Raw genomic sequence first — 17,428 nt, forward strand, 5'->3', positions numbered from 1 at the left:
AGAATATGAATGTTTCCTTTCTAATTTAACTAGAATGTCTGTGAGTAGAGTTTTTTTTCTCCTTGTTTCACAGGTACAGTATGATTTGGATAAATAGTATATTTAAAGGAAAAGGCTGGTGTGATCTGTATTTTATTATTGTCGCCAAATCACATGAAAAGCCCAAAACTAATAATTTCAATACTTTCACTTAACTTCCACATCCTGTTGTTAGCTCTCAGCCCCAAGCCCATTGGTTCCCACTGAACATAAATCTTTCAAAACAGCTCACAAATATATAGTGGATACACAGACAATACTTAGTTAGTACTGTAAAATCATTGGTTTTGGTCTTTTCGTTGGATTTATTGGCAATAGGAAAAATATAGAATATCACCAGTCTTATCCTTCAAGGCTCATTGTTTTCAGTTTTTCATCTTTATTACAGAAACTACCCAGATTTCAAAAAGGAACAGATCTGTTTAGACCACTTTTCTCTCAAATTTTATATCCTCAAGAATCAAAGCTTTGTGTTAGTGTTTCCAGTTTCTGTTCACATTAGTTTACAGTAGATGAGGTTCTCACAGCTCAGAGAATCTACTGGTAATATAAAGTGAGGATAAATAAAAAGAAGACTACAAATGAGCTGCTGAGTCCCTTTTAAGTAAGCTAAGAAAGAAACAGTAAATGATCAAACTGCAAAGTGGTTGCGATCCAAATTGTACATTTTAATTTAATTTAATTTATTTAATTTATGTATTTATTTTACCCAAAATAAACACTAATAAATGCCCAGATTTTTTTAAAATAAAAACAAAATGTAATGAGCCTTAGCTATATTGATGTATAAATGTAAAATCTAATTGAGACCTGTGCTGCCTTCAAAAGTCATGTTTGTGTTGCAGGTGTCACTAAAATCTCCAGACGCAGTCATCACTCTGCCCATCTACATTGGGAACATCGCTGTGAACTTGTCTCCGTCGAGGCCCATACCCACCAGTTCAGACTGCTGCGCTGCGACCATCGCACCCAGCGCGGCAAGTGTGACACCCAGTGCCCCGCCGGCAGAGGAAGAGCCAGAGGAAGGGCTGTGTGCAGGGGGTGTGGACAGTGAGGAAATTCCCACCAAGAGTCACTCTCAGCAGGATCACTCAGGTCAGTCGGTCACCATGTCCCCCAGCGCCTTCAGCCACGCGCCCGGTGCGGCCCTTCCTCCCAGCCACAGACGGCCCGACGCGTCCGCTCCCCTGTTCTGTGTGTCCACCGGGGCCACCATACCCTTCTTCACCGAGGGAAATGTGAATCCTGTCCCCACTTCCTGTTCTCTTATCCTCCCTCCAGAGTACAGCAGCTGGGACTACCCTCATGGTTAGTTCTTCAAAAAAATCTTACACACTGGCACAAAAAAAACATGCACAGATGCATACAGGGACACACAAGATACCAGCTTGGTATAATCGCCGGTTAAATATTCATTCTTATCAGTCGATGTTTTGATTATCTTTTTTATGTTTTCACCACAATCAAATCAAGGGATGAGTTGTCTGAAGTTCAGTCTCTAAAACCAGATAAATCCTGGCTGATGTTGTCTAAGGAGTCGACTCTTGTGATTGTGAGTGTATCACTTTGTCAAAGACAAAACCTATATGGGTACCCGCTAATCCTGCAAAATTCTGTAATGCAGTTATTTACTCATGCAAAGGTCCGGACAATGCCAAAATTGGCCAAAATCTATTGGAAAAAATACTGGGTATTTAGAAAGTAAAAATTAGATTTTCTTAGTGTGCAATAGAGTTACAATCAGGCTGCTTTTTGAACTGTCACAAGCCCACAACATTTGTTTTTGTCTGATGTCCCCACAATTATCACACGGTAGGATGGACTTCCTTACAGTCGAGAAGAAATAGCCATCTCTAGTATGGTGCTCTTGAATGGACTGTAGATCAGTTAATGAAGAGAGCTACCTTTGAATCAAATGAAAGCAAGTGATGGATGAATTTACACTGCAAGTGCTTCCATACACATGACTGCTAAAGGAGTTATCCCAGAACTAGAATAAATCTTTTTGCTGTGCAAAATTCAACTTTGAGTTCATTGAATGTGGTTGCTTTAGCATTAATAGGTGAAACTCAATAATCCTATAATATGTAATCCTATAATAATTCTATAATAACCACATAGTAATGCCGTTATTATTACAGAATAATTACCTGTATTCACTCTTTCATATCAAAGGTCAAAAGTGTTAAAACCACATTAAGCCCAGGTTGGGATGAGATCGATGGCAAAAACATGGGTTTAACCAACATCACTGCCTGTCTGAAAGGGTTAGTATGAAGAATCTAGAAAAAAGATTTGTATCTGTAACCAAGCTAAAATGACAAATATTTTGTTTTTTCAGCAACATATTCCATTAGTTTTGTTAAATGCTAAATAGGCATTTTTACAAGTCACAGTAGGAAAATCACAGGTGTAAATAATAACATTAATGATGGCTGAATTCCATTTAGCTGCTATAGTTTCAGGGTCCTAGTATAGTGCATGCTGGCTCACTGTCACGGCTCTTGAATATAACAGAGCCATCGTTAATGTTATTAGTAACACCTGTGCTTTTCCTTCTATGACAAGTCAAAATGTCTGCTGTGGAAAAGGCCTATACTCTTTGTTTTATCTTGGTTCAAATGTATGAAGCGTTCAAAATGCACTGTCCAGTACAGTTGCATATTTTTAGAATATGGGCAGAAAATCGCAGGAACATGTTTCAGCATTTCAGATCGACCGAAGAAAGAAACCAAAGAACTTTGACCAAATCCATTGCCTTACAGAAACTAGTGGTACAGAGGCTAGAGAGGGAGTGGGCCTTCAACTCTAGACAGTATTAGTGATTATTGCTTTGCCTTTGTGTGTTACAGAGCCCCCACCCACTTACGAGGAAAGCTGCAGTAGCGCCAACTCCAGTTTCAGCAGTAGACAGTAGAGAAGAAGCAGGAGATGAATCATCATGGCCACGCCCACCCACACCTGTCTGGACTCGCCTCTTGACAAATCAGGACAGAGACACGATGGGTTAAAGAGGATGGACCACAACTCCACCCTCAAACACCCCAAAGATTGTTTCTTTGTCCTCTAATACATAAAAAAGGGATCATATCTTATACTGAATATAAGTTTTAATTTCAGCTCACGTCCCACCAGGTAGCGTCAGACAGAACGGGTGAACATCACTGTGCCTAACAGAAGTGTTTTGGATCATCATACAGCATTTAGAAAACATTCAGTGGTTGGACATGTTCCTTTAATGGGACAAATGGGTAAAATCTGTTTAGTTTTGATTTTTTTTTTTTTTTCAATGAATTTTTGCATCTGTGATGCCTTGAAAATGATTTCAGCCTACTGAAGGCTCACGTTTGACGAGATCAGGCGTTGGCCTTTTTTGCAGTCTTGTTCCAATTGTGCGCTTGTTATTGTGGTCCACTGCTGTCTGTTTGTGTCTCAGTTGTCCTCATCATCAGCTGGGCAGAGCTGTCTTCGTGCTGGCTGAAAGGAGAACCTTTTGCCAGAGGTTGTGGTTTCTCTGTAAAGCTAGTGATGCCAACCCTTGTGTGTAGGACTTTTCTGTGATTAGAACATCTTTAAGGTTATTCTCATTGTTTAAGTCTTTGTTTGAAACATTAGACGGTCCCAATGTAAATGAGTGCAGTCTATGAGTCTATGTGTACTGTAGCATGCATTGCTGTCTGCTACAGTGTCTTTTTTTATATCACTGGAAGTTGCCGGTCAGAAATTGGTCGAATACTACACATAGGGGCTTCAAAGACAAATAGTGTCTCAGCAACACCTCTTAGTTGTGTAACTTGAAATACAAGTAGCAGCAAAATAAGAATAGCTTCAAAATAGTTATACAAACTAATCCAGGCACACAAAATCTGTCTATTTTTAAACATTGTTTTTATCGACATGAATCAACCATTTTTATGTTTAAAAACATTTTGTTTCTAGACAAGATCATTTATATTGAGAAAATGAAATTCAACACAAAGAAGAGCATGTGCACTGACATGCTCTGGTTTTTGAATTTGTTTGTATTCAGAGGACAGTGTAGCTGCAGATGAGGCTCATTCTTCCTGCAGCTGGATATGAGGACTGCAGCATTGACGCAGTCATTCTCTGCCCTCTTGTGGTCATCACTGGTACAAGCTTTATCTCGTCTAGAAACTGGAGCCTAACATAACCAGCCATGCAAACAGAGTCCCCGCTCCTGCGATGCGCCAACTGAGGTCTGCTGTATAATTTTACATTCTATTTTCTTCAAACTGTTTGTTGAGCAGAACTGACAAATTGAGGTTTGAGATACGTGTTGTTTTGAGATGTGATGCAAGTGTTTTGCATCATCTTTTCAGTCTCAGTCTGTTTGTTGCCTTAACCTTCTTTCAGTGTTACAATAGTGAGATGAGAATCCTCTGAAATTTCAGTCGGTGCAGATGATAAACATACATGTGCACAACACAGCACTTTTTACAATCCGAGTACAGGGGTTTCTGTGTGCACACCTACTGTACATATGTGTGTGTGTGTGTGTGTGTGTGTGTGTGTGAAATAGAGCTCATTTGGACAAGATGCTAAGTTCACCTGAGGTCTGTTTTCATTCAAACTACAAATTGGTTTGTGATTCAGCGACTGTGTTAAAATGATTTGTTAGAGACATTTTTGTGTATAAGGGCTGGGTGATAATTCAATATCATGTTGTGATATGATCTTGTGTTATCACTCCACAAATGTCTGTTGTCCAAATGAATTCATCTGAGCAAGCTGTAATTAAACTAACAAAATTAGTTACTGAAGTTTTTGTTTTGCACATATGAAGAGTTTGATCTCATGTAATTCATAACAGTGGAACACAATCATTGCTTTGAACATCAGTTTGATTATTTTGATTTTCCACACATTTGCCAAATTGTGTCATTATCTTGATGACTTAAAATATCCTTATTTATATAATTAGAATGATTTCACCCATATCGCCCAGCCCTACTGTATTATAAAAGCATCAGCACATATTCACTGTCATTTCTCTGTGGGGAAACTGATGCCACTGAAAATCTTAAGCACAACTGCTGTCCTGAATGTTTGTGTGACTATTGATGTGTTTGTCTTATTTTACCACATTTTAGTACAAGCTCAAAGTCCATTCTGTGAATTCAGAAACAAATGACAGTGCTGGTGTTGGCTCCTGACTGTAGATCATCTTGCCGTGTATCTTCCAGAATTTGTATTTTATTTTGTGACACGTCAGCTCTGAAATCTCCACAGACAAACTTCTGTTACTGTTGGAAACCTGACAGTCACCCAAACTTCGGTATCGTGGCTCTACATTATTGTGAATGCATGCCTTAAACACTCCGGATTCCCGCCGCCCCTTACAGGAGCTTGTGATGGACTTTCTTCTTCTCTGTCAGGGAGGACGTCAGGATGTGCTGGTGCAGCTCTTCCTGTCTTGTCTCCTGTGGACTGTGCTAAGTGCACTTGATGTACACAAATGTAGGTTTTAAAAACAGCGAGGACACTGGTCCTGTTGAATTTGTTTTTATTCTTGTTTTAGAAAAATATGTGCAATTCCTCTCATCTCCAAGAACGCTGCAGCAGCTCCCTGAAGTAATTTCACGCAGCCTTTATCGATCCTGATTCTGTTGAATTCTTCGCCACCAAAAGGTACTATAGCTTTATGAAGCCCCACTTCTGTGTTATTTTTTTCATTCTTTCCCCCTCACATATTGATGAGTGGTGTCTGGTTTTGTATTTTTCTACTTGTAAACTGTTTACAGGTGCAGTATGCAGATACTAATAGTAGCACCTCAATCAGTTAATGGAATATTTCAACTTACATTGCAGAATCAAAGTTGTACTGTACAGTATAACAATAAAATTATATGATGTGCTTTTGTTTGAAATGGGAACATGCTTCCAAAACTAATGTTTTTTTTCTCCTTATTTTGTTTACGAAACATTGAGCATTATAGCACCTTTCAACCACAAGGCAATTAAAAGTGCATTACATAAGAGCAAACATTTCTATTTGTTTTGACTTAAAACTGATGAAATACTGTATCCAGTAACTAGTGACAAGTTCTCAGTTGTCCTAAAAGCTGCATGTACAAAAAGGCAGCCAGTAGAGGCTGTTCCAGGGGAGACTAAAATCAAAAGGAGGTAGCTGCAGCAAAACAGCAATCTATTTTGATAGAAACTGCAGAGATTATATTTTGCATAAAATAGACAGACCGAGTATGTTTGCAGTTTAAATAAGGGCTATAAAATGGAAGTTAATAACTTTGTAGCCCCAGAAACATAGCAATAGGTTAAGAGCTCTCTGCCAATCATACAGATCACAGCAAAACAATATTGTATAAGGAAATCTCCAAATCTCCAAAAGATTTACTATAATCATTTGATGTTGTTTTGTAGGTTGACAAGACTTTCCCTAATTAAGAAAGAAATAAAGAAACAACAAAGTAACCTCCCACTAAGGATGCTATGGTTATCTCTGCCAAATAATAATCTACCTCCAGTCCTTCCAGTAACATCTGTAAACTGAGAACTTCTCCGCTTTTGGCTTGCTTTTTACATTAAGTTTTATAGCGTTAAATAGCCGAAAAGCTACGAATGCCTTCGGCTACCTACGTCAATCACGTGATCCAAACAAGATTCGGCTCGCGCATGTGTAGCATCTTGAAAATGTCCAACATTCCTCGGCTAACGTTAGCTAACTATCGGTTATAATGCAAATTGTACCACTTGTACCCGTGGATGTATACCCACCATGCTCGACGCCGACGATAACATTTTGGTTTCCGGACGACTTTAATGGGACTTACATCCCTATTCCTTTAGATACAGTCTATGATTTAGACGCACTGGGTCTTCGTCTGTGTTCCCAGTTACTGGAAAACTCCATTAACCGTCAGCCCTTTGTTCATCTTCTGAAGTCACGAGGTAACGCTAGCCTCACTCTGCTGCGCTGAGTAGCTGCGTCTGGCTGCTACTGTGGAACATTTGAGAAATGGCTCGTACTCGAGCTTGACTGCCCCGCTGAAACTGCAGTGTTAGCCTGCGCTCAGCAAGTTCACCATGATGTCCGTAAGTTGTGTGTTTGTAGTTTGTCACAGTATCATATACTTAGTTAATATGTGTTACTTGAATACGTTAGTTTGCATTTGAAGTACTTCTCTGCAGGTTAAAGTGTGGCTTTGAGTTACAGTGTGTGAAAAACATGTAATGACCCACACGGACAGTGCACCCAGTTTGGAGAGTAGGGGAGAAGACCTTTAGGCTAGTTTTTAAAGGGCTCATTTAACTAGGGCTGGATAATATAACTTAAGTATGGCACTTAACACAAAAACCAAAAACCTTAAGAGCCCATTTTGTTTGCTTTCAGCTACAGTTTGCTTGAACGTATCCATTTGGACAACATCGTTTTGTAAAAGGATAACATTGTATAATCACATCATGACGACACGAGTCCACTGAAAGTAAATATAAGCTATATAATAATATCGAGTTATTGCCCAGCCCTACATTTTACTTATTTAAATCACATGTGCTTTACAGTATTGCCTGGCATTTTTCAAAGTGAGCCATAGCTTGTTAGACTTTTATAATGTGTTATTTATTTATTTTTTGTTCCTTCCTGTCAGACAGCCATAAAATCAGAACAGTATAATAGAGTCAATGAGCAGACACATCAATTTGATAAAAATGAAAATAAGCAAAACGTGATGTGCTGTGTGTAATCACATAGATTACTAGCCCCAGTTTGTGCCATCCATGTAATGCTAATGTGAATACATGAAAGTCACAAACTGGGCTAATAGTTTACAAAAAAGTTTACATGTAGTGTATCTATCTCTTTCTGTCATTTTAATCAGCCATGTGCACTTTATTTGAATTCAAACTCAGATATGTTATTGCAGTCAGGTTTTTCAATGCACTAATGCACTTTGTATGATTTATTTTTTATTATTATTATTATTGATGTGATGTAAAAACTTGATATTTTTATGTTTTGTTATATTTGAGCCATAACATCTCCGCTATAATAATTGTATCTTTTGAAATGACAACTCAATTAAACTTGAATACCTTAGGGACATTTCAAGACTCTACGCTAAATCTTTGCAAGTTATTATGTGCCATTGACATGAATGGCAACCAGCAGCTGCCTGGCAGTTTGGAAAAACATCTCAAATGTTATGGTATGCGCTTGGAAAAAGCTCAGCATGAATGTAAAGTACATGTGGGCTAAAGCATGAAAAATAAAGATGCAGTCCTTTCAAACTGTACTGAGAGTGGTTGTAGAAGCACTGCTGTCACACTTTGCATTCACCTGGTAAACACATCTGGTTTTCTCAAGTGGCTTGAACGATAAGCTCACAATGATCACCCTGCCTGGCCTTGAGTTGGATTGTTGACTCAAGTTATCTATATTTGGCTTTCAGTACAGTACTTTTGCACTGTTTTTATAGACCTGTTGCTTTGACCTTTCTCTATTTTAGTAAGAGAAGTTTTCATCAAGTTTGACATCAAATAATTGGATTTTAGTGGAACCCATAAGACTGAAAATGACAGTGAGTTAATAATTCTCACTATTCTGCCAGTTTTTCCTCTTTCAACTGTCACTTTTTTTTCCTTTAAAGGATAACTCTGATCCAAGCGATTATTTTCGAAGGCTTGGCCATTCTAATAATAGCATCGTATGCACTAAGTCAATTGCTGAGATTGGGGAACATGGTGACATCACTAAAACAAAGTCTGACAGGGCAAGAAATGAGCAGGCAAATGGCAGGTTTCAAACAAACCCCAATGGTATCCAGACGAAAAGAAGACTAACGGTAAAATTAACCTAAACTGATTGTTGTAAACATCCATCACCGTTTACAGACCAACTTCCTGGTGCAATGACGGATTATTACCAACATTACAGGTGCACTCACTTTTGGTTTACCTCCACACAAATGATCTTAGATAATCTTGCTAAACCTGTCTGATCGTCTCTCTTCTTTCTTGCCCTGCCACACAATTTGTATTGATATAACCGCCTTCTCAGATCTGCAATTAACTTGGTAAGTACAATGCTAATGTATGCACACATCACATGTTCTCAGAGCCCAGTGTGACATCTTCAAATGGCTTGTTTTGTCAACCAACAGTCCAAACCCCAAGATATTCATTTTACTATGATGCAAAACAAAACAAAAAAAAGCAGCAAATCTTCACAGTGGAGAAGCTCATACAGAGAATGTTTGTTAAAATTGTTGTTAATAAATATTCGGTCGAGTGACTAATTGATTAATCCACTTGGAACGTGGACGTTGCAGGTTCCATTTAGACCTTCACCAGTGTGCAGCTGGTGAGAGACACTCATGTCAGGACAGGTGGTGAATTAGCAGGGAGGAGGGGGAAAGAGCCAGGCAGGGACTGGGCAGTGACACACACACACACACACACACACACACACACACACACACACACACAGTACATTCCTCTGTCACTCACACATCTACAGCAGCAGAGCAGAACAGAGTGGGCTTTTGTGGGACAATACATCCTGTAATTGTGGGGCAAGATCAGCTGAATAAGTATTTGTTCGGAACGGCATAAATTACTTCTTTATTTATTTATTTATTTATTAATTACATTTTTTAAGGAATCCAAAAATTCTATGTAGAACAGAAGAGGTTTTGAGCACGCACATAGTATGAAGTTCCTACAAGACAACTACAGAAACGGAAGGAGCAGAACACAGCTTGTCCAAGGCTTGTTTCAGTCAGAAAAAAATTCACATAAGTTTCACATTATAGACGTGTATGTCTTTTTTTATTTTTCGTGCATATATTTTACTGTTCTTTGACGATGCATGTTGTTTATTATCTGTCTGTATTTTATTTTGAAATGTAAATCTTTGGGTTGAAAAGTTCTTCTTCTTCTTCTTCTTCTTCTTATTATTATTATTATGAGGGTCTGGGTCTTTTAAGAAAAGAGTGATGAGGGACTGATCACAGGGCAGTGCAGTAGCTCTCAGTCTTACATGACTGATCTTGGTGGGAAAGAGGCTGAGGTCAGCGTTGTTGCAACACCTGGTCCTGCAGTGATCATGTCTCTCAGAACTGGAAAGGTGCTTTTGAACTTTGCAAACTACTTTAAGATCAGCAGTTAACCAGTGCACAGCAGGTTTTAATGTTGTTCTCATTTTTCTTTAGATGACTTTTGGGGTGTCGAGCAGCGTGACACTGCTGTTTGACTTCTGGGATGTGCACGGGCCTGCAGGTAAGCTGCAGAGTGCCAAACGGCAATTCCACTTCAGAGGAGTTGTTCATTTCTGAGAGATCTCTCCCAGTAATGGTAACTCCTTTAGAACCAGTTCATCTGGTTAAAACATCTATAATGTTGTGTCAACAGACATTACTGTGTTCTGACTGCTCAGGAGAAGCTTATATAACATCACATACATTAAAAACACAAACGCGAGTTTGGCGAAACAGGTGAACTGTGCGAGATTTATTACTGTACTGTACTATACATTTTGATCTCAACTACACGCCTGTAAAGTTTTTGTGACTGCATCTTGCGCGGTCGTGTTGACAAAATCTGTCGACAGACAGTCAGTACTGAAAACTGCCTCAGTGGTAGTTCTGCGTGTGCCACGATGACACACGCAGATTCACAAGGTGAAAACACAATGAACACATTTTATAGGGACGCCTTACATTTGGTTATTAAAGAATTATGACCAAGATACAGTATATACTGAGCTGTACCTCAGTTTGAGGACTGTTAACGTGTTCTTTTTTTGCATCTTCTCAGTGCATCAGTGTTTAATGTCGTCTTGACACAATCAGCTGTTCTAGAACTTTGCCTCAATGAAATAGTCATTGAGGCAATTTGCAAATAATGCTTTAGATCAGAAAATATCTGATCAAAGAATAAGTAAAAAAGACTTAGAATCTGACCAAATATTTGGTGCCAATTTTCAATACTTGACAGTTTTTGATAATCGATGCCCAGGACTCATTTCAGTCAGTATTGAGATGTCATACCCTATTCTGTTCTGCACTTATTTGTTACTTATTGGCCAACATACAGTACAGTGCAGTCCAGTGCATGCTAATGCAGATATATTTGTCTGTGCTGACGTATCGGTCAGGTTCTACACTGTACGTTCCAAATACTCATATTTTTATTCAACTATGGTTACTAACAGAAGCTGTGTATTTGGCATACCTTTAGCATATATATATATATAGCATACCCAGCATATAAATTGACAGCCAAGAGGATTGTGCAGCAGGAATAGTTTGAAATGTTCCTATGAATGTTTTTTGGCTATGACTCTGGGTTGCTATTAGCATTCATTAGAACTGATATGTATCCAAGCTGACTACACCTGGCATCCTCTGCGAGTGAGCTAATAATTAAGTCTAAGTTTTCAGTCACGTATTCCTTTTAAGTTGGAAAAAAAAAAATCAAAGCAACATTATTCGGGAATGTGACACTGAGTTCAGTTGTGTGAACTAATTGTGTGTGTGTGTGGTGTCCTTGTGTCTCGAGGGATGGTGATGTCAGTGTTTGTGGTCTTGCTGCTGACAGTCTTCTACGAGATGCTCAAAGTGTGGAGGGTGCGGCTCGGGAGTGGCTCTAAGCTGGCCGCCCCTCCGTCCTACCACAGCGACAGCGGCTCCGTACTGGACAGCAGTCCCTCCGAATCCTCGCTGACCCCCATTGAGTCACACCCTCCCGTTTCAAACACCAAAAACAGGTCAGGGTCCTTGTGAAATACAGCCAGGTTATAATCATGTAATCAACAATGTGATAATTTCTCTTTTCTCATAGATTTGAATGCAAAATGTAAATAATGGAATATTTATACGATAAGTAATACGAAAACGCTCATCAAAAAGATGAGGTAGAAAAGTTAGTCAGGGCATGAATAATTGCTCATGGACTGTCAAGATTTTGACTTTAATCTCATAATTTTGATTTATTAGCTCAAAATATTGACTTACCCTGAGCATTTTTAAACTTTTTATTCCTTTTTTTTTTTTTTTACTGGCAGAAATGGGCTTCTGAAGAAAGTTAATCTGAAATCTGTGAAAGTAGCTTTGTTCTTTGTGCTTTCTTGACCTTGCTGAACCAGTTTGTTGTTTTATCAAACATGTAGCGTTTAGTGATTTTTCGTTTTTTTTTTTTTGTTTGTTTTTTTTTAAGTGTTACAGGTTCTGTCATTTAGGTTAAGCTGCACCAGTGCAGTCATTTCTCAGCTTCATACCATTCCACTGCTTTCTGTTGTAGCTGTTTGGGCTTTTGTGTGTACCTGTGCATCACCATTCATAGTGAGCTGAGTATTTCTCACACGCTAGATGTATGTGAGACTGAACATTGACCTCCCTTTCTGTGGGTGTCACAATAATATTACCCTAATATAAGTCCCTGACTAGGAAAATCCATAACATCTTGACAGTCTATTTTACTGAATAAAGTGTTTGAGGTAATGATCCTCTCATATAGGTGTATTGTACCTGGTGTAACTCGTGTATTCCTCTCTTCCCTCTTCAGCTGGTTGCTGCACGGTATCCAGACTGTCCTCCACATGCTGCAGGTGTCTCTAGGCTACATGTTGATGCTGTGCGTCATGTCCTACAACACCTGGATCTTCCTCGGGGTCATTGTGGGCTCTGTCCTCGGTTATTTCATCTCATTCCCTCTCCTGGGTTAGATCTGATGGTATGGACAGTTCAGACAGAGGATGGCATTGTTGCTTTAAATTTCAATGGATCGCATGTTCTGGATACTAAATTACGGAAGCGTAATGCATTCGATTGAGAGAGAAAAAAATCTGCTGTTTTTCTAAATTAACGAGACACCTCAAAATCCTGCAGGAAGCTGTCATTTAGCTCGATTTCATGAACGCAAACGTCCTGCCTGTTTAGTTTAATCCAGTTTTATTTTGGTTTGGGTTTATAATTACTGGATTACTTAATGACAGGAGTAGCCTATCTCGTAATTGAGATAATTATCGCTTTAATTCAGAAAAACAGCAGAATTTTTTTTTCTCTCAATTGAATGCATTACGCTTCCGTACTAAATGGGGAAACTACTTGATTTAGTTTCCCCATTTCTGGCGGGTGGGGTGGGGTGGGGGTGCACGAAAGGGGAATTCCTCGTATGCTGAAGAATGAGCTGCAACACTAACTGTCGCTTAAAACTCATCTGGATGTGGAAACATCATTCTGATTGTCTGTCACCAGTTTCAGTCTTCAGTCTCTCTTCGGTTTCTTGCCTCGGGACTCCGTTGTTAACTTGAAAAGACTTGAACTGTACATACAAAGTTCTAATATTTAGTCTTTGACCATAGGGACGATGTGTATCATTTCAGAATAATGAGGTGTTTCTTTTGTATTAAAAGGGACATGATGTTCTGTTTCTGAGACACAGTCTTGCTTATCTTCTCAAAGAGCAACAAGTGAGTAATGTGAAAAATGGATTTTAGTCTCCAGGGAAAGGAGAGCTGTTTGCTTAAACTCTTGTATTTATTTATGTTCATTTATCCTAAAATAGTATACATATGGATTCAAAGAGGAGAAATGCATTTGAATCGTCCACAGCGGAGGTATAACCAGAACTGAGATGGGAAGTCATCCGTAGCTTGTGGCATATTATGGTTGTTTCTGTAATTTTTTGTTTTTCTGGTCAACCTTGACAGACTTTTATAGCCACTTCACAGTTCACTGTATTTTACCAAACAATGTTATGACACTACAGATGACTGAAAAATTTGATTTCTTATCTGTTTAGAAAAGGAGAGCTCTGACTATGTTGATAAGACACTGCTACTTTCAAGTGAAACTCAACCTGAAGGCTTTTATGTTTTTGACTGCTTAAAAATCTATATTTTGTGAGTGGAACCAACATCATATTTAAATTATTGAATACAGATTTTCTGTCTTTTTTTTGCAGTGTTTTGGAGTTAAACCTAAAAACAGGCTCGCACTTCTAGTTGAGATTTACTGTCAGGTCATAAGACAGTACTCAGATTCAGGAACTGAATCATAGGATTGTAGCTTGTGAACTTCTCTCATGTGTCATCTTGGTTCACTAACAGATCAGAGTCATTGCCACAGAACCACATGATCGACTTTCACCATCCTGATATACATGTGACAATCAGTGACAAACCACAAACCTACAAAACAGTTTATGTGCCTTGCAACTGACATTTCATATGTGTTTTTGAAATATGCTATTCATCTTTTGAAACAAGAGTATTTTATTACTGATTCTGATAATAGAAACATATTCACATATGCTTTACTGATGAATAACAATAATTTTCTTAGTGATGGTTTTCCGTCACAATAAAACTCTCAAAGGACTTGGTCGACAAAAATTAAGAATAAAGTTGATGAACTAGTTTTATTCATCCATATTTTTTGGGGGGGATATATAGACAAAAGCACTAAATAGACAAGTTGAGCTGCTCACACCAAACAGACAGCTTTTTGTAATAAATATATGGGAGAAAGTGACAGTCAATGGTCTAAAGGCAGCACACTCAAAATGTGCCTTGGATACAGTGGCAATAGGCGATTTCACAACAGGACACTGACTCATTAAAAATGAGAGGTGATGAGCAGGAATTGAAACTCCTCAGCATTTCCTATTAGATCGTAGCTCGTTCTATTCACTGCAGATAGGTGTGAAAGTAATTCACCCATTAGAGTGTATGATGCTGACAAGAAACTGATATGTAACTGCAAATTCATCATAAGGTTCCTGGAGAGGATGTGTCATTTGGTACTAATTATAATAAAAAATGGAGACGTAGTTCTTTGTTTACCTAAAATTTTGATTCTGTCTCCATGCTGTAATCCCACTTCAGGTACCTCCTGTGTACTCTGTATACACACCTTCAGTATTTCATGTCTATTTGTCCTGGAAAAGGGATCCCTCCCTCCTGAGGTTTCTCCTTTTATTTCCTGTTAAAGGGGGTTTTGTGGAATTTTTCCTTATTTGAATCAGGGTTAACCTTGAGAGTCTTTCACTTCATGAAGTGAGTCGTGCACTTTCACAGTGCATGGCAGGTCAGCTGAACATGCAAAAATGTGAAGTTTGTCAACAGCTAAGCATACAATTCAACATGTATGTAAAATCATTGTCTCTAGTTTCCTTATATTTTGTGTACCAAATTAAATAGTTCTTTCCAGGAAACTTGCTAGGAAACTATTAGGAAATTACTCACCCTTAAAATAAAGCGCTACCAAGTGCTACTTTCTTTACACAGATAAGGACGTGAAACTGTAGTAAGAGCCACTACATCCAAATGACATAAAATTAAAAAAATATTTCACCTAGATTGTAGAATTTGAATTAAATTAGAAATTATTGATTTTAAATAGAAAAATTATTACTATCATGTTTGATTGAATGTACTTACAATAAAATTGGGGGAAAAATATATATAGTGATATTTGAAAAACATCATCAGAAGCTGACATTAAGAATCTCCCTCATAATCACAAAGAGAGCTTCCTCTGATTACCAGTTCATCAAAATCCTACGAGTTAAGGAGCCATTATTTTACTGATGAATTTTGTCAGAGTTTAAAACATCGTACTTATCAAATCACAGCAGAGGTGTAAATCATGTCTGACCGGTTGTACTAAAATGTTGAAACATAAAGGCCATTTGCAAATACAGGAAAAGCTCTTCAAAGTAAACAAACTACATATTTAAAAAAAAAAAATACATTTTCCTAAAATAGATACCGGTATTTCAAAGAATAGTTAAAATACACATACAAATCCCCATACAACAGCTAAAGGTTGATTGTAGCACCCCCTGCTGCCCAGGGAGATGCTGTGATCATTAAAGAGGGATCCATTCACCTGCAGTACAGTTAAAAGCACAATCTGTAATTCATTTTGACTGTGAGAAAGTGAGATATATTGAGAAAATATAGGCCTTATTTCCTGCTATGTTTACAGACATTACTGTTGTAAACAAACCTTTAACATAATATGAAAACAAACTCCCTTTTGTATAAAAAAAAAAAAAAAGTGGATTATCGCATTAAAATCCCTGATCCTTGTAATGGACCCTCAGCCTGTTGACATAGCATACATGAGCCTTACTGTTATAAATCAGATATGTTGAATTCAGTGTCATACACAACAGAAGAAGAAAACTTGCAATGAGATTCACGAAGCTGCGTAGAGAGAACCCAGTCACCAAAGAAATGTCCAAAAAAAAAAAAAAAAAAAAAAAAAAAAGGGCGAGAATGGGGGAGTTGGTTTTGGAGTGTGCAATATCAAAAAAAGAAAAGACAATGCTGTGAATGAAACCTTTAAATACAATCCTTATTCAATCCACTGCTCTTCCTACGCTAAAACCACTTCCACTTCTACTGGGTCGATAATTTTGTCCTCTCCGTTCAGACTGTTTGTGATTGGCTGAGGCTCACCTTCATCCAGCCCCTCATTGGTGGGTGACTGGAAGCAACTGTCGTCACGCGAGCTGGAGTCTGTAGCCAGTGCTGGCGGTGGTGACGACTCATAATCTGATTCTGCAGCAGAGACCTCAGCAACTCGTTCACTGTCATCTTCCTGTACCTCAATCTCTATTTCCTCGATGGCGTTCCTGATGGCTGCTTCCTCCTGATGCTGCTTATCAGCTTCCTGCTTCTTGCTTCCTACCAGCTGCTGGAGAATTGTCTGCGGGGACGACTTGTCACACGGAGATTTCCTGGGGCTGTCCTCCATCACGGTGGTGACATGTGTCACATCCTCCTGCACCCCATCCTCCGTGGTGATGGTGCCTGCGGTCGGCTCCGTCAAGTGGGTCGTGTCGCTCTGATTCTCCACTGACACAGGCAGCACCAACTCCACCACTGGATTAATCAGGAATCTGATTTCATCCACACTGTCAGGAGACTTGGGATCCTGAAACGAGCCTGGGTCCTTCTCATCCTCCCCTCGGCCCTCCTCTTTGCCCTCAGACATCTCACCATCCTCCTCGGGGATAAGCTCCACGCCTGGGACCTCTAGGCAGGACTCGTAGGGCAGAGGCAGCCCCTCTAGCTGGATCATGGACACCACCTGCCTGCGTCTTCTCCCAGAACCCCCTCCTTCAACACTGCCGCCATCGACAGAGCCTTCCGGCTCATCGCCCCCAAATTTAGTAGCCCAGTCTACCTGAGGGGTTTCTCCGAGCAGGTGCAGGTTGGGGTCGCTGTTGGTCAGAATGATGCTGTCCCTGTAGAGATTGTGTCTCCTCTGGACAGCTGCCTCCTTCACAGCTGGACAAAGAAAGAAAACAGGAACATTAGTCACTGTTTTAACAAGGAGGTCCGATAATGTACTTTGATGAAATATAATACTAACTACCACTACTATTGCCATGACAA

The 17,428-nt window shown here is 39.1% G+C and overlaps 3 protein-coding genes across 6 annotated transcripts in view; 2 read left to right on the plus strand and 1 right to left on the minus strand.

The window, feature by feature from the left end:
* Positions 1-5,914, plus strand: part of arrdc1b (arrestin domain containing 1b) — a 36,495-nt gene extending 30,581 nt beyond the window's left edge. Inside the window, exons 7-8 of the mRNA XM_044174933.1 lie at positions 885-1,347; positions 2,892-5,914. Coding sequence (XP_044030868.1) covers positions 885-1,347; positions 2,892-2,956 — 528 coding nt within the window. The 3' untranslated portion in view covers positions 2,957-5,914. The remainder of the gene's footprint in view (positions 1-884; positions 1,348-2,891) is intronic.
* slc31a2 (solute carrier family 31 member 2) lies at positions 3,022-14,438 on the plus strand. 4 transcript variants are annotated; one of them, XM_044174934.1, is made up of 5 exons: positions 6,662-7,110; positions 9,988-10,144; positions 10,230-10,296; positions 11,578-11,785; positions 12,583-14,438. In XM_044174934.1, the coding sequence occupies exons 2-5, from the start codon at positions 10,058-10,060 to the stop codon at positions 12,740-12,742; spliced, it is 522 nt and encodes a 173-aa protein (XP_044030869.1). In that variant the 5' UTR covers positions 6,662-7,110; positions 9,988-10,057; the 3' UTR covers positions 12,743-14,438. The 4 variants fall into 4 exon arrangements, with proteins under 4 accessions (XP_044030871.1, XP_044030869.1, XP_044030872.1 ...); XM_044174935.1 differs by lacking the exons at positions 6,662-7,110; positions 9,988-10,144 and adding exons at positions 8,913-8,953; positions 9,077-9,092; XM_044174936.1 differs by lacking the exon at positions 9,988-10,144 and having other exon boundaries at positions 3,022-7,110.
* Positions 14,421-17,428, minus strand: part of niban2a (niban apoptosis regulator 2a) — a 32,027-nt gene continuing 29,019 nt past the window's right edge. The window contains exon 14 of the mRNA XM_044174932.1: positions 14,421-17,320. Coding sequence (XP_044030867.1) covers positions 16,404-17,320 — 917 coding nt within the window. The 3' untranslated portion in view covers positions 14,421-16,403. The remainder of the gene's footprint in view (positions 17,321-17,428) is intronic.

The sequence above is a fragment of the Siniperca chuatsi genome, linkage group LG18, assembly GCF_020085105.1.
Source record: "Siniperca chuatsi isolate FFG_IHB_CAS linkage group LG18, ASM2008510v1, whole genome shotgun sequence".
Lineage (NCBI taxonomy): Eukaryota > Metazoa > Chordata > Actinopteri > Centrarchiformes > Sinipercidae > Siniperca > Siniperca chuatsi.

Coding starts and splice junctions, on each gene's coding strand:
- slc31a2 (XM_044174934.1), top strand. CDS start 10,058: ATGACTGATCTTGGTGGGAAAGAGGCTGAGGTCAGCGTTGTTGCAACA. Junction 10,297..11,577: donor GGATGTGCACGGGCCTGCAG/GTAAGCTGCAGA, acceptor TTGTGTCTCGAG/GGATGGTGATGTCAGTGTTT. Junction 11,786..12,582: donor GTTTCAAACACCAAAAACAG/GTCAGGGTCCTT, acceptor TTCCCTCTTCAG/CTGGTTGCTGCACGGTATCC.